Source organism: Salvelinus sp. IW2-2015, linkage group LG4q.1:29 (genome assembly GCF_002910315.2).
Source record: "Salvelinus sp. IW2-2015 linkage group LG4q.1:29, ASM291031v2, whole genome shotgun sequence".
In the NCBI taxonomy this organism is placed as follows: domain Eukaryota; kingdom Metazoa; phylum Chordata; class Actinopteri; order Salmoniformes; family Salmonidae; genus Salvelinus; species Salvelinus sp. IW2-2015.
The window spans coordinates 3,923,156-3,948,619 of NC_036842.1; the positions used below are offsets into that span (position 1 = coordinate 3,923,156).

At 42.8% G+C, this 25,464-nt stretch overlaps 1 protein-coding gene across 1 annotated transcript in view; it reads right to left on the minus strand.

The window, feature by feature from the left end:
• The window catches only part of LOC139025179 (uncharacterized), a 64,041-nt gene that overhangs the window by 6,478 nt on the left and 32,099 nt on the right, over nt 1-25,464 (minus strand). The window contains exon 4 of the mRNA XM_070440254.1: nt 7,047-7,086. Within this exon, the coding sequence (XP_070296355.1) occupies nt 7,047-7,086 (40 nt within the window). The remainder of the gene's footprint in view (nt 1-7,046; nt 7,087-25,464) is intronic.

Here is a 25,464-nt window from a genome sequence, read left to right on the forward strand (position 1 = left end):
GGGGCGACAGGTAGCCTAGTGGTTAGAGCGTTGGCACTAGTAACGAAAGGTTGCAAGTTTCAAAGCCCCGAGCTGACAAGTACAAATCTGTCGTTCTGCCCCTGAACAGGCAGTTAACCCACTGTTCTAGGCCGTCATTTGAAAATAAGAATTTGTTCTTAACTGACTTGCCTAGTTAAATAAAAGGTAAAAAAAAAAAAAAAAAAAAAAAAGCAGCGCTCGGGTAGCGCGGATCACTTTGTGGCACAAATAATCCATTGCGGATGCTGCGCTTCCCGATTCTCTTAGCCCTGGCGTCCTGCACGGACAACGACGGCGTACCAGTGTTGTGCATCCTATCACCGCCTTGCTCCCGCTGCCATGGCTGGTGTGGACACCAGAGAGATAGATAATCCTGGGACTGCCAGGGGGCGTGGTAGGGTAGGAGAGCTTAGCTGGTGTTACATGCACAGATTACATATTAGGACTGGATGGCACTGTGTATTTATTATGCAGAGCACAGTGTTTCCCCCTGTAGAATCTCTCTCTTGGTTGTGTGAGTGAGATTGTGTGTGTGTGTACATCTGATGATCCATTAGTCTCAGATCCCCATCAGCATTTAGGGCTGCTTCTATTCATTGACTCCTATTCATTATTAATCCATATAAAGCCTCTAGATATTTGACTCAAACACCTTCAGAAACAAAGGCCCTGTAATACAGTGGAGCGGTTGGAGACGAGAGAGGGTTTGAATGGGAACTGTGGAGCCTGCTCTCACTGGTGCAGATTGTGCAGATAACAGCTATTTTTGAGGAAGCTTTTTCTTGCAATGAGTGTGATATGTGGTTGTTTGAGCTTCCTTTAGTTGTATACACTGACTGATTGTAAGAGCTTCTGATAAATGGCTCAAATGTAAATGCAGATCTAGGTGGCTCAGTCGGTAGAGCATGGTGCTTCCAACGCCAAGGTCRTGGGCTCTGGGGTCACCCATATAAAAATGCATGCACTACTGTAGGAGACTTTGGGTGAGAGCATCTGCTGAATGRCAAAAATCTAGGCCGAAATGAAAATACATAAACCAGCTGCAATTAGACACTAACTAGACTGTGCCTGTTCTTCATGGCCAGTGGTGTAAAGTACTTAAGTAAAAATACTTTAAAGTACTACTTAAGTAGTTTTTCATGGTATCTGTACTTTACTATTCATATTTTTGACTACTTTTACTTCCCTACATTCCTGAAGAAAATGATGTACTTTTTACTCCATACATTTTCCCTGACACCCAAAAGTACTTGCTACATTTTGACAGGAAAATGGTCCAATTCACGCAAGAGAACATCCCTGGTCATCCCTACTGCCTCTGATCTGGTGGACTCACTAAACACAATGCTTCGTTTGTAAATGAATGTCTGAGTGTGCTAGTGGCTATGCTTAAATGAATTAAAAACAAGAAAATGGTGCCGTCTGATTTGCATAATTTAAAAGGAATTTGAATGAATTACTACTTTTACTTATGATGTATATTTAGCAATTCCATTTACTTTTGATACATTAGTATATTTAAAACCAAATACCTTTACTCAAGTAGTATTTTACTGGGTGACTTTCACTTTTACTTGAGTCCTTTTCTATTAAGTTATCTTTACTTTTACTCAAGTATGACAATTGAGTACTTTTCCCACCATTGTTCCTGGCCCGCAGACAGTGTGTGTACTGTGTACTGTGTATTGTGTATTTGTATTTTATTAGGATCCCCATCAACTGCTGCCATGATGATCAGCTGTGCAGTCAGACGAACACCCCTTTGGCCTCATCCCTCTCAACCATACAATTTTTCAATTCCTTTAACAGTCATTTTCTTAATGGGTGTGTGCTTATTATTAACTGGAATAAGCAATTCCATAAATGCGTCAAGTGCAGCATCTGGTTGCTCCTCATTACACACAACAGCCCAGCAAATAATCTCCACATCTTCAACATAGGAATCACTACAAAACTTTGTGTGATCTCTTATACACTATATTAGGCCCAGCCTTTGGAACTTTGATTTTCCTAGATATGACTACTATTTTATGATCACTACATCTGATGGATKTGGATACTGCTTTARAGCAGATTTCTGCAGCATTAGTAAAGATGTGATCCATACATGTGGAYGATTTCATTCTTTTGCKGTTTGTAAATACCCTGCTAGGTTGACTGACACTAGTTACAGTTTGAAGCTTTTTCTTGARTGGACAGATGAAAACCARTCAATATTTAGGTCACCCAGAAAATATACCCCTCTGTTGATATCACATACATTAACAAGCATTTCACATGTATTATCCAGATACTGACTGTGAGCACTTGGTGGTCWATAGCAACTTCCCACCAGAATAGGCTTTAGGTGAGGCAGGTGAACCGGTAGCCATATTACTTCAACAGTATTYRRCATGAGATCTTCTSTAAGATTTACAGGCATATGACTCTGCATATAAACAGCCAATGATCGAAGCGAGTCTCCGAGAGAGCCGGTGTATGARCGCTTTCCGCTTCTAGCAAGTTATCGATTTCATGAACCTTCTCAGGCTACATATGTTAACGTAACACTYTCCTAGGCTGCTTGATTTCTTCTACTGCTTCACAGCGGAGGTAGACATGACAGTGATATTTATAGATGAGCCAATAGTGCAGGGTTAACTGCTCACAGCGGGCGTTTTACTACGACACACCGCCTCGGTGATAAACAGTATAACTCTGGTTGGTAGACACACGACTGTAGCCGTCTGATCGACAACGGCATTTRGAGGAACATAAATGAGGTYACTTACATTATGACACACCCCTAGGAAAACGTATATATGCAGCAGCCCCGCGACAGTTCAGCGACACAACGGTAGGGATTACCTGAGCAGGGCTCAGTTTGCTAAGTGACAGAAACCCAAGACTATAAGAGACATGTTAGCAAGTCTAGCCCGGTCGATTTACACTCCCTCAGATCAATGAAGGCACAGGCCTAACTCAATCTGCCGTAGGACTCGGTGAAGCAATATCGCAGAAAGACTGTGTGTGTGTGTCTGTGTGTGTGTGTCTTGCGTAGCCTTATCATCACCGGCAGTAATACTGGAGAGAAACTATGGAGTGTGAACTGGAACCAGCTAGAACCCCACCCCCTATACCACCACTGCAGCTGAGCCCCTAAACTAGCACACACACACACACACACACACACACACACACACCCACACACACACACACACCACACACCACACACACACAAACACACACACACACACACACACACACACACAACACACACACACACACACACACACACACACACCATGCATGAGCACACACTCCCAAGAGCATGTTGCCCACCCTACGTATGCAGGCGGCACACACGCACACGCACACACACCACACACACACACACAACACACCACAACACCACAGACGACAACACACACACACACACACTGATGAGGCTTCATTAAACCACCAGTGTGTCTTGTGCCAGACATATGTTAATTAACTGCATATAAAACAGCCCAACCTCTCCCTCCAGACCCATTATGCCCATACAAACCTACAAAAGATACAGTGTCAGAGGCACTCTCTAGGATTCTGTGCTATAATGCACACTCACAGACATACATCTAGGCCATATTCATATGTACCCTACACCACTCGGGCTCCCGAATGGCGCAGCGGTCTAAGGCACTGCATCTCAGTGCAAGAGGCGTCTCTCCAGGCACCCTGGTTCAAATMCAGGCTGTATCACAACCAACTGTGATTGGGAGTCCCATAGGGCAGGGCACAATTGGCCCAGCATTGTCTGGGTTTGGCCGGTGTGGGCAGTCATTGTAAATAAGAATTTGTTCTTAACTGGCTTGCCTAGCAAAATAAAAACTGTTAAAAAATAACTATACTTTATAACTATACTCTATACTTTAGAACTAACTACACTTTATATATCCATATATACATTACAGGCCATATTCAGTCTGGATTCATGTCCACGTTTCCAGGATAAAAAGCTGAACCTACCTACCAAGTCGAGTTTCTTCCAGCATATGAAGAATGAGATTTAAAAACCACAATCTGTCATTTGTTTTTTCAGCAAAATGGCAGCCCYACCACTTTTTTTTGCTAAAAGCAGATTGCTGATTTAACTTCTTTGGGGTAGGGGGCAGTATTTTCACGTCCAGATGAAAAGCATGCCCAGAGTAAACGGCCTGTTACAAACCCATAAAAGCTAGAATAGGCATATTATTCATAGATTTGGATAGAAAACACTTTGAAGTTTCTAAAACTGTTTGAATGATGTCTGTGAGTATAACAGAACTCATATGGCAGGCAAAAACCTGAGAAAAGATCCAACCAGGAAGTGGGAAATCTGAGGTTGGTCGATTTTCAACTCAGCTCCTATTGAAGATACAGTGGGATATTGGTAATGTTGCACTTCTAAGGCTTCACTAGATGTCAACAGTCGTTAGACCTTGTCTGATGCCTCTACTGTGAAGTGGGCCGAAGGAGAGAGGAATGATCAGGTCTCCATGAATGACATGCTCTGACCATGACGTTCACGTGAGAGCGAGCTATGTTCCAACCGAATACTCCGGTTGGAACATTTTGAAGAATTATGTTCATAACATCCTAAAGATTGATTCAATACTTCGTTTGTCAGTTTTTACGGACTGTAATATAACTTTTTGAACTTTTCGTCCGTACTTCCGCTGACCTGCCCCGCGGTCGTGAGTTTGGAAAGTGTACTGAACGCTAGAACAACAAGGAGGAATTTGGACATAAATGATGGACATTATCGAACTAAACAAACATTTATTGTGGAACTGGATTCCTGGAGTGCATTCTGATGAAGATCATCAAAGGTAAGTGAATGTTTATAATGTTACTTCTGACTTCTGTTGACTGCATTATATGGCGGCTATATTGTGTCTTGATTGGGCTCTGAGCACCGACTCAGATTATTGCATGGTTGCTTTTTTCGTAAGCTTTTTTGAATCTGACACAGCGGTTGCATTAAGGAGAAGTGCATCTAAATTCCATGCATGACAGTTGTATCTTTAGCAATGTTATTTTATGAGTATTCCTGTAAATTGATGTGGCTCTCTGCAAAATCAAAAGGATGTTTTGTGACTTCTGAACGTAAGGCGCCAATGTAAACTCAGATTTTTGGATATAAATATGAACTTTACCGAATAAAACATACATGTATTGTGTAACATGAAGTCCTATGAGTGTCATCTGATGAAGATCATCAAAGGTTAGTGATTAATTTTATTATATTTCTGCTTTTTGTGAATCCTCTTTGGCTGGAAAAATGGCTTGTTATTCTGTGAATAGGCACTCACCTAACATAATCGTTTGGTTTGCTTTCGTCGTAAAGCCTTTTTGAAATCGGACACTGTGGCTGGATTTACAACAAGTGTATCTTTAAAATGGTGTAAAATCATGTATGTTTGAGGAATTTTAATTATGGGTTTCTGTTGTTTTGAATTTGCGCCCTGCAGTTTCACTGGCTGTTGAAGAGCTGGGACGCTACTGTCTCACGTACCCTAGAGAGGTTAATTCCCATTAATGTATTGATTGATTGAATAAAGCACTGTGCTTCCACCCAGTGTAAAACTTACACAGTCCAGGCCGGGCCAGTCCAGTGTAGTCGAGTCCAGGCCAGCCCAGCCCAGCCCAGTCCAGTTCAGGCCAGGCTGTCTTCTTCCCCCTGAGAGGTCTGTACCATAACACTGAACATTCAGGTCAAGTGTTTATTTAAACATAAGTGTCATAAATGTTTCAGAGAGAAGCGATGTTGTTGAGAAAACGAGGGACGGCAACACGGGGCATCAGGGGGGAGGAGGGTGAGAGAGGAGGAGAAAGAGAGAGGAGACCAGGAGGGAAGGAGGCTCAGAGGAGGGGAAGTGGGGAGGAGGAGAGGAAAGGGGAGGAGGGTGAGTATGGGTGTGTGAGGAAACTGGAAGGGGAGAGGTATCACTGCACAGAGAGCGATAGAGACTATATTACACCAGATGGATATATGGGTCAGTGTTAGTACTTTCTTCTGACACCAGTTCTTTTTGAGTTCCAACGAAAAACAGACAATGGATCCCAAGTGTTCAGTCAGAACTGAGCACTTGTGTGGATGGATTCAACCCAGAAACCAGGCTTACAGTGTCACCTAGCAGCCTGGTCCTGAACTACACCCAGCACACTGGAACCCAGAAGTGCTGAAGCAGCACTGTTGACTTTGGATTACATTTCCTAAATGGCAGAATGAATTAGGCTAAAACGYTGAGAGAGACTGCTGAAATGGGCATAATCGCAAAAGCGCAGGGACGTAATCAACTACAATTACATTTCAAAGACCACATTAAAATGGAAATCCAATGTAACTAGAGAAAAGGACTTCTTTTTTCAAGACCCTCAAGTCTGAATTCTGCAGAGTACTACATTATGGTTTGTGAAGTCACTTACTTTAAAAGTAAGTTCAACTTAGATATATATATATTTTTTTTTAAGTTAAAAACGCAAAACAAGAGAAAACTTGGAGAGTTTGGCTTGTGAAGGTATTCCACAACTTATTTGTTTAGAAACAAGGCCTTTGGCCAAGATCCTGCTTCCTGCTCGGTTGCCCATGGAAACAAACATCATTCCCCAGCAGCCGATCGACTGTAGCAGAGCAGAGCCGAGCAGAGCCGAGCGGGGGGGCACTGAGCCTCTTTGTGCTACTGATCCTAATTCAATTACAAACACTGGTCCTGGAGTCAGGAGCTCAACTACAGGTCCCCTTAAACTTCACTACAAAGCCAAAGCAGGGAGAGGAGATACACTCACACTGGTCCCCGAACCACACTAGAAAGACCAACTCATTGAACTCACCCTGATGCTAAATGGTTACCACTGCTCAGATGGGTTTTAGTTCTCAGTCCCTTCCTTTTCTCAGATGCTGAAGCCACTTCTGGGCCATCTGAGTAGGAACCATGATGCTAGCAGAACCAGCCTACAAACTAACAGAAAGACATACTGTAGGAAKAATAAAAGTAAGGAAAGAAAAAAATAATTCTTACCTTGACATGTTCACTCTTGTTGTCTATATGGCCCATGTGACTGTCGGGAAGAGGACAGAGAGAACTTGATCAATGTGTGTGCAGATGTACAATGATAAACATATACTGTACCACACACAGTGGGCATATTCCCCATGCAGAAGCTCCAGTGTGTTTAACAGTATCTCAGGGGATAAGAGATCACATATCAGGGTCTCGTAGAGAAGCAGGGTACGATCCCTCAAATCTCAAGGGCCCCATAACATTTCCACATAACTTACATGAAGAGAGATCAAATGTCAAGGCCCCACGGTGGAGCTGGGAGGAGACATACTGTATAGGCCTCATGGTGCAGCTGTAGGCCCCACAGTGTAGCTAGATCATATGACCCTGGTAATTACATGCCCATTGAGGACAGAGTTCAAACACCCTGTTAGTTCTCATAGTACACACACACACACACACACACACACACAACAAACACACACACACACACACACACACACACACACACACACACACACACACACACACACACACACACACACACACACACACACACACACACACACACACACACACAACACACACCCACAGGAGCTGTAATGCCCAGTCACATGCTCCATGTCATTACATAGGCCCTGTAGCGGAGCTGGGCAATTCCCGATTTTTTTACTTTAAAATGTATGCCAAATAAAAACCATTTAAAAGTTTCAAAAAGTGTAATGACTCTCCTGATCGAGGATCCAAGGCCCCAGATCAGCTTGGCAAATGGCTGACATATAGCCAGACCGCTTTCTCTCCTACGGGAGAGGACAGGGGGGCTGGGCCGGTTTTATGACACCTCGCGCCAATCGTAAGTATCAACCAAAGGAATGCCTTTGTCCTCCAGGAAACTTTTGCCGCCAAAACTATAACGTCCAAAAAAGTGAATATTGGAACAATATTTCTAAGATAGGAATGGTATGAATGGTCAGTGGGGAGCTAAAGAATAATCACAACATATTGCTTTTCATTTTGTGATGTTATAAAAACTGTATAACCAAAATACTGTAATTTGAAGAGCTTTCACACTGTGTATGTCAGGTTTACATCCTTTACGTTGTGTAGGAAATACGAAGTATGATGAACCTATTTTTGTTAAGATAGGAATGCGATTTTAGTTTTCTAAYGAGATCCTTGCACATTATGACCATTGCACATTAACTAAGCCACACCCCGAATGAAGTCAGAAGAGCGTGTCAGCGTGATGGAAACGCCCTTTTCGACCAGAGTGCTTAAAAGGACTTGCTAAGAATTAACTTACCAGACCAGCAGACGTGAAGCTTGAGCTAAACGTTACAAATGGTTGAAACTCCCAGACCAAAAGACGTGAGACCGTGGTCCACACGTTGAAATGGTTAGAAACTCAAACTCAACACGAATTGAAGAAGATAAACTCACTAGACCAAAACATTTACAGTCTGCAGCTGTGCATGTAAAGGGATCAAGAACTTTGACTATCTACCTGAGAAAGGAAGGAGAAGATCCCATATCAGACAATCATTGGTGCATCTGAAGATCTGTTCTGTTTGAACACCCCACGACAAGACCAGGAAAACTACGAAGGACATTGTGACCTCTGGGGGACAACCAGAGCCTTACACACATTGAGCCCTTCCCATGGAAGGACTGATTGGTTGAAACAGGGAGACGACGAACAAAGACATCTACACGTAAATACATTAAATTTCTTACCCAGACGGGCGGTGGTTCCTTTGCAAGGTATATGATTAATGTGAGAATAGTTATAGAATGTAGCCACGATAAATGTCCCTTTCTCTACAGTGCCTTGCAAAAGTATTCATCCCCCCTTGTCGTTTTTCCTATTTTGTTGCATTACAACCTGTAATTTAAATGGATTTTTATGTGGGTTTCATGTAATGGACAAACACAAAATAGTCCAAATTGGTGAAGTGAAATGAAAAAAATGACTTGTTTCAGAAAATTCTCAAAAATAAAAAACWGAAAAGTGGTGAGTTCATATGTATTCACCCCCTTTGCTATGAAGCCCCTAAATAAGATCTGGTGCAACCAATTACCTTCAGAAGTCACATAGTTAGTTAAATAAAGTCCACCTGTGTGCAATCCAAGTGTCACATGATCTGTCACATGATCTCAGTATATATACACCTGTTCTGAAAGGCCCAGAGTCTGCAACACCACTAAGCAAGGGGCACCACCAAGCAAGTGGTACCATGAAGACCAAGGAGCTCTCCAAACAGGTCAGGGACAAAGTTGTGGAGATGTACAGATCAAGGTTGGGTTATAAAAAATATCTGAAACTTTGAACATACCACAGAACAACGTTAAATCCATTATTAAAAAATGGAAAGAATATGGCACCACAACAAACCTGCCAAGAGAGGGCCGCCCATCAAAACTCACAGACCAGGCAAGGAGGGCATTAATCAGAGAGGCAACAAAGAGACCAAGGTTAACCCTGAAGGAGCTGCAAAGCTCCACAGCGGAGATTGGAGTATCTGTCCATAGGACCACTTTAAGTCGTACACTCCACAGAGCTGGGCTTTACGGAAGAGTGGCCAAAAAAAAGTCATAGCTTAAAGAAAAAAATAAGCAAACACGTTTGGTGTTCGCCAAAGGCATGTGAGAGACTCCCCAAACATATGGAAGAAGGTACTCTGGTCAGATGAGACTAAAATTGAGCTTTTTGGCCATCAAGGAAAATGCTATGTCTGGCGCAAACCCAACACCTCTCATCACCCCGAGAATTCTATCCCCACAGTGAAGCATGGTGGTGGCAGCATCATGCTGTGGGAATGTTTTTCATCGGCAGGGACTGGGAAACTGGTCAGAATTGAAGGAATGATGGATGGCGCTAAATACATGGAAAATCTTGTTGAAACCTGTCTTCCAGAGATTTGAGACTGGGACGGAGGTTCATCTTCCAGCAGGACAATGGCCCTAAGCATACTGCTAAAGCAACACTTGAGTGGTTTAAGGGGAAACATTTAAATGTCTTGGAATGGCCAAGACCTCAAAGCCCAGACCTCAATCCAATTGAGAATCTGTGGTATGACTTAAAGATTGCAGTACACCAGCAGAACCCATCCAACTTGAAGGAGTTGGAGCAGTTTTGCYTTGAAGAATGGGCAAAAATCCCAGTTGCTAGCTTATAGAGACATACCCCAAGAGACTTGCAGCTGTAATTGCTGCAAAAGGTGGCTCTACAAAGTATTGACTTTGGGGGGTGAATAGTTATGCACGCTCAAGTTCTGTTTTTTTTTCTTATTTCTTGTTTGTTTCACAAGAAAAATATTTTGCATCTTCAAAGTGGTAGGCATGTTGTGTAAATCAAATGATACAATGATTAATAAGTGACTGTTATCGATATATCTTATATATATCATCTTGAGTTTAATTCAGKAAATGGTAACACGTTAAACAACTTCTTCCGTGGTGCTCCAAATTCCTACTGAGTTAATTGTTACATGATTAATTTAAATCGGGTAACAATTAAACATAGTTAGTTTATTCAATAAATAACAGTCATCACATTAATCAAAGTCACATCACGACAAAACTCTGTTAAACATCTGCTCTGAATTAAGATTTAAAGTAAATTAAATTAAAAGGATTTACACCTGGTAACAGAATTACGGTAGCAGAATGACATCATGGTTCCCTTATTTGGACAACACAGAAATGCATAATTCTGGATATGAATGTCATTCTCTTCATGGTGATGTGGGTCGTACAACCAATTAGGTACCTTTTGAGAAGTAAAACATGCAACAAAAAAATAAAAAGGGATTTCACAAAATGTTTACATTCYGCCATAAAGAGCACATTTYCCCATTTCAACAGGTTAAATAAAAAATAATGACTATTGTAARTACCTATTAAGTGCCAAATAAAATAACARGGTTGACCGTAACAGATTTCTTCTTAAATCAGCCATATGTGCAACAGGGAGTGGCAATTGCATGCAAGCTTCACCCCMAAAAATKGAATTGTTAAAACGATTCAAGCCTAATAAATAATGATGTTCAGAGATGACTGTCAAAGCAACAAAATAACTAGGGATTTACTATGATGGAGAAACTTGGAGTTATTTGGAGATAAGTGACAAAGGGTTGATGGAGGGACATGTCAAAGTGCTGCATTTTGGCAATTTAACAAGCCTTTATTCATATAAAATAAATTGGATTTATTGATTTCTCCATGTGGTCTATATTAAAAGGGCACTTAATATAACAGGCATTTAAATTCAATGTTGGTGCACAACGTCTACTTAAAATATCAAAGGGAAGCAAAAGGCACTCTTTTCAYGGAATGACGCAGGTAGAAATATGCAATATCATCCTTTGCATATATGGGWATTATTCTACACACATTCTACATGTTATTATTCTAATGAGCTCCGCACCCAAACAAGACCAAATTTGGTTGGTCCGGACCAAATCTGAAACCAATCATAGATGTCTATGTTTCACAAGTTTGGACATCACAGCACAGCACAGTAGAGTACAATAGACTACAGTATAGTACATTATACTGTACTCTACGCCAGTGTGCTCTACTGTCCTGTGCTGAACTATACTCTACTTTTCTGTACTCTACTGTATTGTACTAATCTATACTCTACTGTGCCTCACTGTACTGTGCTGTACTTTCCCAAAAAATGACACCTGGGGACATTGAAATCAAGGCCAGAGCGGACTGACCACATCCAGTGTCGGGTCGGTGTGGATCCTGGCTACAGTAAATGGAAAGAGAGGGGGCTCATGGGTAGGTGTCAGTAAGAGCTGGGAGAGATAACGAGAGATAACGAGAGATAACGAGAGATAACGAGAGAGAGAGATTTTGTTACGTTACTGTCAGGATTTGGTCACTAGATGCCCCCATTGCGCCTTTTTGAACCTTTGGTTTTTTCCCTTGTTCTAGTTATTATTATTTGCACCTGTGCCTCGTTTCCTTGTAGGTATTTAAACCCTTAGTGTTCCTTAGTTCTGTGCTCTGTGTTTGTATGTTAGCACCCAACCCCAGCCATGCTGTGAACATATATTTCTCTAGTTGGATTTTCCTGAGGTACTCTGGTTTTGTTCTTGTTTATTTTTGATTATTCTTTTGAGGTTTGTTTTYCCCTGCTGTTCTTACCACTTTGTGGATTTTCATTGTATCTTGGAGGATATTCATTTTTTCTCTTGGCATTACTTTTGACGTTGTGGATTTATATTTTTTGCCTGAAGATCTTTTACCTTGATTAAACCACCGTCTCTAGTACTGCTGTGTCTGCCTCATCTTCTGGGTTCTGCCGACTATTAGTGACTGTTTCTCACACCGGGTCCTGACAGTTACAGCCTTATTCTTAGATGGATTAAAGTTTGGAACCACCAAGACTCTTCCTAGAGCTGGCCGCCCGACCAAACGGAGGAGCAGGGCCTTGGTCAGGGAGGTGACCAAGAACCTGATGGTCACTCTGACAGAGCTCTASAGTTCCTCTGTGGAGATGGGAGAAACTTCCAGAAGGACAACCATCTCTGCAGCACTCCACCAATTAGGCCTTTATGGTAGAGTAGCCAGACGGAAGCCACTCCTCAGTAAAAGGCCCATGACAGCCCGCTTGGAGTTTGCCAAAAGGAACYTAAAGACTCTCAGACCATGAGAAACAAGACTCTCTGGTCTGAGGAAACCAAGATTGATCTCTTTTGCCTGAATGCCAAGCGTCACGTCTGGAGKAAACCTGGCATCATCCCTACAGTGAAGCATTGTGGTGGAAGCATCATGATGTGGGGAGGGTTATCAGCTGCAGGGTCTGGGTGACTAGTCAGGATCGAGGCAAAAATTAACGGAGCAAAGTGCAGAGAGATCCTTGATGAAAACMTGCTCCAGAGCCAACAGTACAACGACCCTAGGCACACAGCCAAGACAAAGCAGGAGTGGCTTAGGGACAAGTCTCAATGTCCTTGAGTGGCCCAGCCAGAGCCCAGACTTGAACCTGATCGAACATCTCTGGAGAGACCTGAAAATAGCCATGCAGCAACGCTCCCCATCCGACCTGACAGAGCTTGAGAGGATCTGCAGAGAAGACTGGGGGAAACTCTCCAAATACAGGTGTTCCAAGCTTGTAGCCTCATACCCAAGACGAATGAAGGATATAATCGCTGCCAAAGGTGCTTCAAGAAAGTACTTAGTATAGGGTATGAATACTTATGTAAATGTGATATTTCAGTCATTTATTTATATATATTTTTTATTCATAAAAACCCGTTTTTGCTTTGTCGTTATGGGGTATTGTTTGTAGATTGATGAGGAAAATCTATTTAATCAATTTTAGAATAARGCTGYAATGTAACAAAATGTGGAAAAAGTCAAGGGGTCTGAATACTTTCCGAAGGCACTGTATGTGGGGTTTTGGAAACAGGATTACAAGGCAATGTTTCTTAAACTTACAGAAGGCAGAACATTTATTTGGCTGTGATGTATTTCTAATAMCAGAAACATATTACTTATGCCACAATTATTTGATGAAAATGATTGAAAAATGTATCTGTGCTTTCATTTCCCCAAAATATAGACTCTTTGATTCCATTTGACACCTAATTTGATAAGCTCCTATGAACTTCACAGTAAGCGTTTCACAGTAAGGTCTACACTTGTTGTATTCGGCGCMWGTGACAAATAAAGTTTGATTTGATTTGGTGCTCACGGGTCCTTTTACATGGAAATGACCAGCTACACTACACATGTTCACAGTGAACCAAGATCAAACAGTGACGGCAGAGCAGAGCTGGGATTTTGGAAATCCTAAGCATGAAACACACAGAGAATATGACTGCCTATAGACTGCCGATAGGTACTCATCACAGTAAGAGGTCGTTCATTATCATGCTAGAACAAAAAAACGTACCTGCTGCTTACCGACCTGGTACAGACGAACCTGACGTTTCTACTTGTAGAATCGCTRTGCTCGGCAGTGGCCGACAACTTGACTTTGAGCCAATCAGAGAGCACGAATCCTCCACGTGGGGGAGCTGACAGGAGTGGCAAGAAAAAGAGGGCACTTTTTTCTGGTCTAATCCACCACATTTTCATCAAGATTGATCTAATTAAAAAAATAAAGCTGCATAACACTTTTTTTTCTTAAGCAAGTCTTTACGTCTTTTACGTCTACCTACTGTTCCCGAAATGGCAGCTTCTTGTCATAGTCGCTAGCTACACTGTATGTGGCYATTCAGAATCACAACAACACACAGACTTCTACCCAATTGAAGAGTGCACATCGTTTTCGTGGYGTTGTCAGCTAACCCGTCTATACCGGTGGCCATCTGGTTAGTATCAACAAGGGCTTTCTACAACAACAGCAGCATTAGCGCAGCTAGCTAGCTAGCTGACACTGACTAGACCATAAAGCACCATACATGGAAATGCATTGCCAAACAACGCCGCTGCCACCTTCCGGTTTGGAGTATTTGTAACGAGGCTGAGCGGCTGACGACTTCAAGGTCTTTGCTGTGTGAACACAAATTGACTGCCGACACTGTTCAGAGGTGCTGTGTACTGTTGGCAAGCAAACGTTTGACAATCCTACAGGTGTGTCTGAGCTCTTATAGGCCTTGTGGTGGAGGCGGGGAGCTTGACTGGGAATTGTGTTTAGGCCCCACAGCAGAGCTTCATTCCACATAATAGCCCTCATGGTACTGAAGGGATAAATTAACCGTATGTTCACAACTGTGAACTGAATTCCGATGCCTGGTGCAATTCTTTTTTGCAAAAAGCCCCTCACATACCAACAGTCTACATACCCAAAGAATACAATCACTGGGCTCCTTGTTAAATGAGACAGGCACACCGCATGTGCAGATGCAGTATTTAATTTGAGACAGTTTCACACGTGTCATTTAGCAGACGCTCTTATCCAGAGCGACTGCGGTTAAGTGCATTGCTCAAGGGTACATAGACAGATGTTTCACCAAGTCGGCTCTGGGATTCAAACCAGAGACCTTTCGGTTACTGGCTCAACACTCTTAACAGCTAGGCTACCTGCCGCCTGTAGGGAAAAAAATCCTGCAGCAACAGGAAATATGAATTGTTATGTGGATTATAATTAATGGACATTTTGTTGATACATCTTTCGTTAGTGCAAATTAAGTGTGACATTTTAAAGTGGAAATGACTAACTTTAAGCATGAAACACACCAAGAATCGGACTCTTGCTATAACAAAATATGTATCTGCTGTGTACAGCCCTGCTACCGACCAACCTACATCTCGTAAAGTCTGTCACTCATGCACAGCAAATTTGATTACGTCACCAGTTTACCATGGATGACCACCATCGTTAAAGCGAGAAAGAGCCTATTTTCCACTACCTTCTTGCCTGTAATTGACTATGGCGACACATTGTATATGTTATGCATGCACCTGTAGTGTCATTTTGTATGCTGGACACTGTGTACCATGGGCCGCTGAGGTTTGTTACAAACTCTAAAGCGCTCAAACATAAATAAATAATCTCCAAAACTCTCACCCATCACTGTACCCTCTATATGATAATGAGCTGCCTTCCTTAGATCTTTGGAGACTAAGTCATTGGTACATTTTTATTTTATAAAGGACATACTGACACAGCTCCCATTTTACCTGTGTACATACGGTACATTGTCAAGCAGACTAATGACAAATATCGCCTACACTCACAGAGTGTTAATTCTCCTTGACTTGAGACTACAGGAGCTTGTCTCCTTGAATGGTTTTAAAGCTAGGGTAAAATCTATGATGGAAAATGTATTGGGGGGGGCCATCAATGGTTTGACCCCTAGTTAAACCACTCCTCACAAAACCTACGTGCCTGTTCCATATGTCAACGGATGTTTTTAAACTGTAGTGCAATTGTGTTTTATGTTGTAAATGTTTGAAACTGTGTGCTGCTATTTTGGCCAGGTCTCTCTTGCAAACGGATTTTTAATCTCAATGAGTAAAATGAGAAAAAGAAGAAACCCGCACACTGTTCTCGATAGTATCACTGCTCTTTAACAAGCTTTGCGCATCGGCCTCACGGCATTGGTCAGAGCTTTTGTGAGAAAAAAAAAAATAGCACCCTTATGTAGACATAGCCCCACCCACATCCGTTCCACGCATCGAATGGGGTTGGAGTCGAGGGAAAACATATAAGTGCTACCAAATATAACAATATGCATTTCATAAATATTCTAGTAAAGTGTGTACATAAAACGTATTAAACACGTCTGTAAAACCACAATGAGGACATCGACCTACCAAGCAAGTTTTCATAAATCAATGGGTACAGCGTAAGAAAAAACGGGGCATAATTCATGTTCAAATTTACAACATAACATGCATAGCCATTTCATCATTAAGTCCTTTTGGAAACAATGTCTGGAGGGTGAAAATCCAAAAACATTCTCTTTTGTGCAGAGTATTATTTATATCACCTCCCCTGTCTGACATCTTAACTTTCTCTATGCCACAAAATCTTTAAAAAAAGGTAGAAATGTCGTTTTAGGTCATTCAAATGTACTGCGACTGGATAATCACTGTAATTTCTCCTGATTTAACTTTTATGTTCACTAATTCTGTTTGAGAGAACGAGAGGTTTTAACTACAAACACTCTCAAAATTAGGGGTTCATCGAGGGTTCTTCTAAGATCCTCAAAGTTATTTGAAGAACCTTAGGGTTCTTGGCACTGAAACATTTTAAGATCAACTCAATTTAAGGTAAGGTTTGTCCCTTGTATGATCTAAATTGATATTGTTTTATGATGATACCGTCTATCTTTTCATATTTGTGCAAATCTTTCTAAAACAGAAAATGGACACAATTCAATGGATATCAATAAACAAAGAGGTAAGAATATGTAGGCTATAAGAATATGTTGAAGGCTAGCTGTATTGGGTGCAGATGACTGAACTGCTAAGTTGTGTCTGTAGGTATACAGATGAGACATTCAAAGGTATGTCGATTGGTATTGGTATGTTATGCAGATCACATTTATCATCCTCCTTCCTTACCTCTTCAATGAATATCCCATAGGCCTCTACATTCTGGACAAGGTATGTGTATAAAAAACATTATCAAAACAGTTTTTTAAATTCATATTTACCACAAAAAACAAGGTACGAATACTGTTGTGTGCATGTTTTGTTAATCATCTGTGTAATAACTATTTTGGGGATTCACAGACTTCACCCTCCCTACACCTCTGATGAATATAACAGGAAACATGTTCGATCACCATGCACTTAAAAAAATCTTTCTGCCTATGGATAACATCAACACATTAACGTCAACACGCCAGAGGATATACACATGGGACTTGGGATTCTGCTGGGAGTTTACCTCATTTTTAAATTTTTATATTCTGCTTTGCTACTAAAATATTGTGTTGTTGTTATTGTTATGCATATTATTAATAAAAATAACAGGGGAGGAGGGGGTTGTTCAAAAATGTACCCCAAAAAGTTTTTTTGAGGATCCATTAAAAGGGGTTCTTTGAAGAACTTACAGAGGTTCCCCCACACTTTCAATTTGAAGAACCCCTAAAGGATACTCCAGGAACCTTTTCTTTTTAGAGTGTAGCATAACCTGGTAAAATAAAGGTAAAACAAAAAAAACTGACCTCTGCCCTGCCCTTGACCTGTCTTTTTTCCTGCCCCCTGTTCTAGTAATAAACTTGTGTTACTTTGACACGGTCTTCCTCCGGGTCTTCCCTGAAACGTGATAAAAAGATCAAGTCTTTTAATCTTGTCTCCATACACATAGTATTCTTTGCTGTCAACAAAGTCTGTTCATGTTTGTGGTTGAGCTCAGAATAAGGCCTTTTCATCACCATGCCTGGACATAATCAGGATTAATAGGGGTACTGGGGAGAGAAGGCATGCTGTTGGAGCCAACTGGCACACTACCACAGCAGCACAGTCAGGCTATTCAAAAGGTTTTGACTAAGGTCTATGAACTGATCAATTCACCCCCCCCCCCCCCTCCCCCCCCTCCACCGCATTACTTGAACTTTATCAAATGTTGCTTATCCATGAACTGTATCCACGTGTTATTTTCTTGTTGTAGTATTGTTAGTGATTGACCTTGGTGTACATACAGTACCAGCCAAAAGTTTGGACACACCTACTCATGCAAGGGTTTTTCTTTATCTTTACTATTTCTACATTGTAGAAAGATTAAAAAATGTAAAAATTACAGTACGGCTTGTCTTCTAAAAATATTTTTTTTCTCTCGGGTGGGGGGGGGAGTACTTCGAACAATCAAAACATTTAAAATGCCCATCCCTACCAAGTAGGCCTAGTAAACAAAATATCAGATCGATGAAGGCATGACACAATCTATATTTAGGCTCGTTACATTAACAGTAAACAAACGGCGTAACGTAAACAAAAGGCAAATGGCGATCCAAATAACAAACATAGTCTACTACAGTGAAATGCAGCCTTGCCAAACAAATAGGCCTATAGCTTCGAACATGGAAAACCATGCCGCTCGTGAGTACAGCAACACGTTGTGATATGGCACAATACACTTCTGTGGATCAAATTCGAGCGACTTAATCAACTAAGCAATGCCAGCCTACCATAAACACGCTTCCTATATGTACAGTTCCATTTACAGCCACGTATATATTTCTATGGGGAACACCTAATATTGAGTTGCACACCCCAAAGTCAATCCCTGTTCCCAGTGCAGTAAGCACAGTCGGCATAGTGGAGAGGGGCCCAGAGACTCGTTGCAGGATATCAAGTGGGGTCCATTTGTCCTCATTGGAGCCGGAGTGGGCAAGTGACATTAAACTCAGCTTCCACCAAATCTGTTTTGCTTCGATCCAGCAGTAGTTTCACCTTTTTTACAATTAGAAAGTCATGGCTCTCTGGGTCAAAGGCACGCAGGGCATTCACAAATTGTCTGTTACTTCCGCTGAATCATTTAGACATTTCACCAATGACAGTCTTTTACACTCAATCTTTTCTCCTCTGTCCTGTTGGCCTACTCTACTATCCACCACATGTTGCTGGAGATTTGTACTTACAGTTGAAGTCTGAAGTTTACATACACCTTAGCCAAATACATTTAAACTCAGTTTTTCACAATTCCTGACATTTAATCCTAGTAAAAAGTCCCTGTCTTAGGGTCAGTTAGGATCTTCACTTTATTTTAAGAATGTGAAATGTCAGAATAATAGTAGAGAGATTGATTTATTTCAGCTTTTATTTMTTTCATCACATTCCCAGTGGGTCAGAAGTGTACATACACTCAATTAGTATTTGGTAGCATAGCCTTTAAATTGTTTAACTTGGGTCAAACGTTTCGGGTAGCCTTCCACAAGCTTCCCACAATAAGTTGGGTGAATTTTGGCCCATTTCTCCTGACTTTGCTGGTGTCACTGAGTCAGGTTTGTAGGCCTCCTTGCTTGCACACGCTTTTTCAGTTCTGCCCAAAAATGTTCTATAGGATTGAGGTCAGGGCTTTGTGAGGCCTCCAATACTGACTTTGTTGTCCTTAAGCCATTTTGCCACAATTTGGAATATGTCGCTTGTGGTCATTGTCTATTTGGAAGACACATTTGCGACCAAGCTTTAACTTCCTGACTGATGTCTTGAATGTTGCTTCAATATACCCACATAATTTTCCTCCTCATGATGCCATCTATTTTGTAAGTGGCACCAGTCTCTCCCGCAGCAAAGCACCCGCACAACATATGCTGCCACCACTGTGCTTCACGGATGTTCTTTTCTGTTTGCAAGTGTCCCCTATTTTCTCCGAATAACGAGTTCTATTTTTGTTCATCAGACCAGAGGACATTTCTCCAAAAGTACGATCTTTGTCCCATGTGCAGTTACAAACGTAGTCTGGCTTTTTTATGTCGGTTTTGGAGCAGTGGACCGTTTCTGTCGCGTTGTCAGGTTTGTCGAGTATAGGGATGCAGTTTATGCTTGGTCGAGGTTTGTATCTTGTTGTGGATATAGGTGACTGTTGGTAGCCGCGAGGCTTCGTGTTTTGTCGCCAGAGGTCTGCGTGTGTCACTTAAGGTTTTTTGGCTGTTGTTCTGGGATTGATTTGGCACTTTTTCGCACCAAAGTACGTTCATCTCTAGGAGACTCCTTCCTGAGCGGTATGATGGCTGGTGTTTATACTTGCGTACTATTGTTTGTACAGATGAACATGGTACCTTCAGGCATTTGGAAATTGCTCCCAAGGATGAACCAGACTTGTGTCATGCACAAAGTAGATGTCCTAACCGACTTGCCAAAACTATAGTTTGTTAACAAGAAATTTGTGGAGTGGTTGAAAAACTAGTTTTAATGACTCCAACCTAAGTGTATGTAAACTTTCGACTGGTGGTGTGTCAGTGTCCGAATGGCTTTGTCACATGCGCCGAATACAACAGGTGTAGACCTTACAGTGAAATGCTTACTTACAAGCCCATAAACAATGCAGTTTTAATAAAAAATTAAATAAATAAAAGTAACAAATAATTAAAGAGCAACAGTAAAATAACAATAGTGAGGCTATATACAGGGGGTACCGGTATAGAGTCAGTGTGCGAGAGTACTGGTTAGTCGAGATAATTGAGGTATCGCGTACATGTAGGTAGAGATATTAAAGTGACTATGCATAGATAATAACAGAGAGTAGCAGCAGCGTAAAAGAGGGGGGGGGGAGGCAATGCAAAAAGTCTGGGTAGCCATTTGATTAGATGTTCAGGAGTCTTATGTCTTGGGTGTAAAGATCCGTTGTTTTTGCCTGGAGTCATTTGTTGTTTGGAGGATCGAGAAGACTGAGGATTCTGGGCACCAAGGTGGCTGTGAAAATCGGGATCCGTCACCGCCTTCGGCAGCCTCGAGTCTTACTTCTGTGTTGTACGAACACGTGCATTTGATGTCAGAGAGGAACTTCACAATGCTGTCACAACTTTTAACAACCACTGACACAGTAGCTAGGTGTCGCCTTCTCCTTTGGCTTTGTTTAGGTACTTTCGCGAAGCCAATTTCTGAAATCCATTGTGGCAGTGTCAGATTAGCTGGTTCGAGCTAGCTAAATAGGCTGAGGCTAATAACACTAACGCTTTTTACAGCTAGCTAAGAAGCTAACTAATCTCACTAGTGGTGGGCATGAGGCAGAGTTGAGAGAAGCAGCTTCAACTGTAAAAGTGACCCAGCCTTTACAAATCCAAATAAAATATTACAGATGATGTTATTCACTTAGCCTACCACAGATGAGAAACGTTTTTTCCCGCTTTTTATGGAAACCCAAAGGAGTCATACCTAACTGGCCCGCTGGCTTTCCATAGTCCCCCTACACACACACACACACACACACTAGTATTGCTTTAGAGCCAATAAAACCAGCTAGATCGTTCAAAAATATCTGAAATGTGACCGTACACATCAACAACCGCCGTTTTATAGAATAACACAGAAAGATATGCGCTCCCCTACGACATACAAGTAGATTCGAAATGCAAAACATGGCTATCGAATTTGTTACACTACACAATGAGCGTGACCAAGCCGCCACTTCTCCAGGTGTGCAAAATTTTCTGTGTGGGAGAGTTTCACACACAGAAGTTCTATAGCAAGAGAGCAGGGAGGGGGCGTTTTCATATTATTGACATCATGCAAATGAATGATAGCGTAAACGTTTGCCTACTTCCTTTAGTAGGCTACACGCGGTATTGGTCTTACTACTGCGACATACAAAATAAAATAAAAATGAGGCCTACTGAAATGCAGGCATATACACAACAACTGTCCTTTTACACACAAGAAAGCAAGCGGTGTTGAAGAGAAACCCCGCGAAGACTGTTAGCCCAAGATGCGCTCATTAAAATAGCACAAACCACACACCGTAACCATCAATTCAGGACTGTGGACAGAAGGCTACCGTCAGTCAGCATGATGAAAGGATAACATTTGTGATGCTGCAAATTTCAGCACCACCGGAGTGGACAGCCAGGACAACAGGAGCACTGAGCCAGGACTCACCTCAGAGCACAACCAATTAGGCTACATTGGTCATTGTCCCTATACCCATCAAATAACAAACAAAGCTGTATATCTCTCAATAGCAATTCCACCCACAAAAGCAAGTAGCCTAATGACATTAAGAATCACAGATCAATCTAAAAGACGCACTGAAGGAGCCTCCTGAGTGGCGCAGCTGTCTAAGGCGCAGCTGTCTAAGGCACTGCATCGCATCGCTAAATGTGTCACTACAGACCCGGGTTCGATCCCATGCTGTGTCGCAGCCGGCCGCGACTAGGAGACCCAWGAGGCAGTGCACAATTGGCCCAGCGTCGTCCGAGTTAGGGGAGGGTTTGGCCGGCCGGGATGTCCTTGTCCCATCACGCTCTAGCAACTCCTTGTGGCGGGCTGGGCGCATGTACGTTGACTTCAGTTGCCAGTTGTATAAGGTGTTTCCTCCGACACATTGGTGCGGCTGGCCTGCTTCCACTGGCTGAGTTTTGGTTAGATAGCAGGTCGTCAGGTGCTAGTGGCTTGGGTAACGGAGGTGCAGGTGCTTGTTGTGATGTTACCCTCATGCTGCTGGTGCTAGGCCCCGGCTCTTTTCCATCTTGTTGGTCAGCAGGCGGAGTGGGGGATGGGCGGTTATTACATTTGATGCTAGGCTCCTCAACCTCAGTGGTTGGGGCTGTTGCAGGCTGGTCGCTGAGCTTGGCATCGCTCTTGACATGGTGGTCCTCAGTCTTTTTTTTGCTCTTGGCGGTGCCCATCTATTTTCGGCTGATCAAAGCTTAGCCAACTAGCTATAATTGTTCAGCGCGCCACTACCAAAACCTAACGTAGCTGGCCTATTATAAGCTGTAGCTGTCTGCAAAAGTGAACAACATTTTCCTCTCTCTGTCAAAAAAAAACCTGCCCTGAGATCCCATGAGCTTCCTAAACAAGGTAATTGCCCAATCAGAATGCATTTTAACTACTAAATATKACATTATTACATCCCCCCTCCCTCACCCCTCCTCAGATCATGAGTGCACACCCRGCATATAGTCTCTGTCCTGGTCTGCGTTACTGGCAGGCCTGGCAGCGCTACATTGGCAAAACCGGGCAGGTTAATTCATATACTCCTTATTTTGTTTATGGGGAAACAAAACTGGGGGAGGCACAAATTCTATCTGGGAGGTCCATGCTCGGCTTTGCCACCCCGTAGAGCTAGCACTCTGTTTATTGTCATGACACAGCGCAGCGGAGATAAAGATTTTGCACAAACCTGTCACTCAATCATGTGAACTTTATTGCTATTCTTATATAGGGACATAAAACTAAAACTGAGGGCGCACAAGCCCCCTTTTGCCCCCTCGTGGAACCAGGCCCATTAAGTAGGCTTGATTGTGTTAAACAGACAAGGGCAGTGCCTCAAAATGGCCTATGCCTGGGACTTATCACTAAATTCACCCCTGCACACACACGCACACACACACACCCTGTGTAACACAATCCATGTAGTAAATCACAGCACTATMACGCCTCAGACATGGAAGTTGAGTAGACTATAACCAGGGAAAAGTCACTGGGACAAGTTCCAGACCCCTCAGAGCCTGATAGACACAACATGACAGCCAGACTATCACCCAGGCCTGCCCCCCAACCCATTTCCTCTCTCACACAGTGTCAGTGACATCCTCACGTTTACACACATACACACACACACACACCAAAAATACCCTTTAGGGGCAGAGATTGATTCTGACAATAAGGGGGCTCTCTGTGTCAAGCCTAATGATAAAACAATTCCCCCAACAGCCTTGCATTAGACTCACTAGACCAGTGGTTCCCAAACTTTGTATTGTCCCGTACCCCTTCAAACATTCAACCTCCAGCTGTGTACCCCCCTCTAGCACCAAGGTCAGCGCACTCCCAAATTTAGTTTTTTTGCCATCATTGTAAGCCTGCCACACACACRCTATACGATACATTTATTAAACATAAGAATGCGTGTGAGTTTGTCACAATCCGGCTCGTGGGAAGTGACAAAGAGCTGCTATTGGACCAGGGCACAAATAATAATATAATAATAATAATCATTTTGCTCTTTATTTAACCATCTTACATATAAAACCTTATTTGTTCATCGAAAATTGTGAGTAACTCACCGCAGGTTAATGAGAAGGGTGTGCTTGCAAGGATGCACATAACTCTGCAATGTTGGGTTGAAACTAAAACAACAAGCTCCCGCGCTCAGGTCTGTTCAACGCTGGTCCGACCAATCTGATTCCACGCTTCAAGACTGCTTCGATCACGCGGATTGGAATATGTTCCGCATTGCGTCCAACAACAATATTGACGAATATGCTGATTCGGTGAGCGAGTTCATTAGGAAGTGCATTGACGATGTCGTACCCACAGCAACGATTAAAACATTYCCAAACCAGAAACCGTGGATTGACGGCAGCATTCGCGTGAAACTGAAAGCGCRAACCACTGCTTTTAACCAGGGCAAGGTGACCGGAAGCATGACCGAATACAAACAGTGTAGCTATTCTCTCCGCAAGGCAATCAAACAGGCTAAGTCCCAGTACAGAGACAAAATCGAGTCGCAATTCAACAGCTCAGACACAAGAGGTATGTGGCAGGGTCTACAGTCAATCACGGATTACAAAAAGAAAACCAGCCCGTCGCGGACCAGGATGTCTTGCTCCCAGACAGGCTAAACAACTTTTTTGCCCGCTTTGAGGACAATACAGTGCACTGACACGGCCCCCTACCAAAACCTGCGGGCTCTCCTTCACTGCAGCCGAGGTGAGTAAAACATTTAAACGTGTTAACCCTCGCAAGGCTGCAGGCCAGACGGCATTCCAGCCGCGTCCTCAGAGCATGCGCAGACCAGCTGGCTGTGTGTTTTACGGACATATTCAATCTCCTTATCCAGTCTGCTGTTCCACATGCTTCAAGAGGGCCACCATTGTTCCTGTTCCCAGAAAGCTAAGGTAACTGAGCTAACGACTACCGCCCCGAGCACTCACTTCCGTCATCATGAAGTGCTTTGAGAACTAGTCAAGGACCATATCACCTCCACCTACCGGACACCCTAGACCCACTCCAATTTGCTTACCGACCCAATAGGTCCACAGACGACGCAATCGCAACCACACTGCACACTGCCCTAACCCATCTGGACAAGAGGATACCCATGTGAGAATGCTGTTCATCGATTACAGCTCAGCATTTAACACCATAGTACCCTCCAAACTCGTCATCAAGCTCGAGACCTGGGTCTCGACCCCGCGCTGTGCAACTGGGTCCTGGACTTCTGACGGGCCGCCCCCAGGTGGTGAGGGTAGGTAACAACATCTCCACCCGCTGATCCTCAACACTGGAGCCCCACAAGGGTGCGTTCTGAGCCTCTCCTGTACTCCCTGTTCCCACGACTGCGTGGCCATGCACGCCT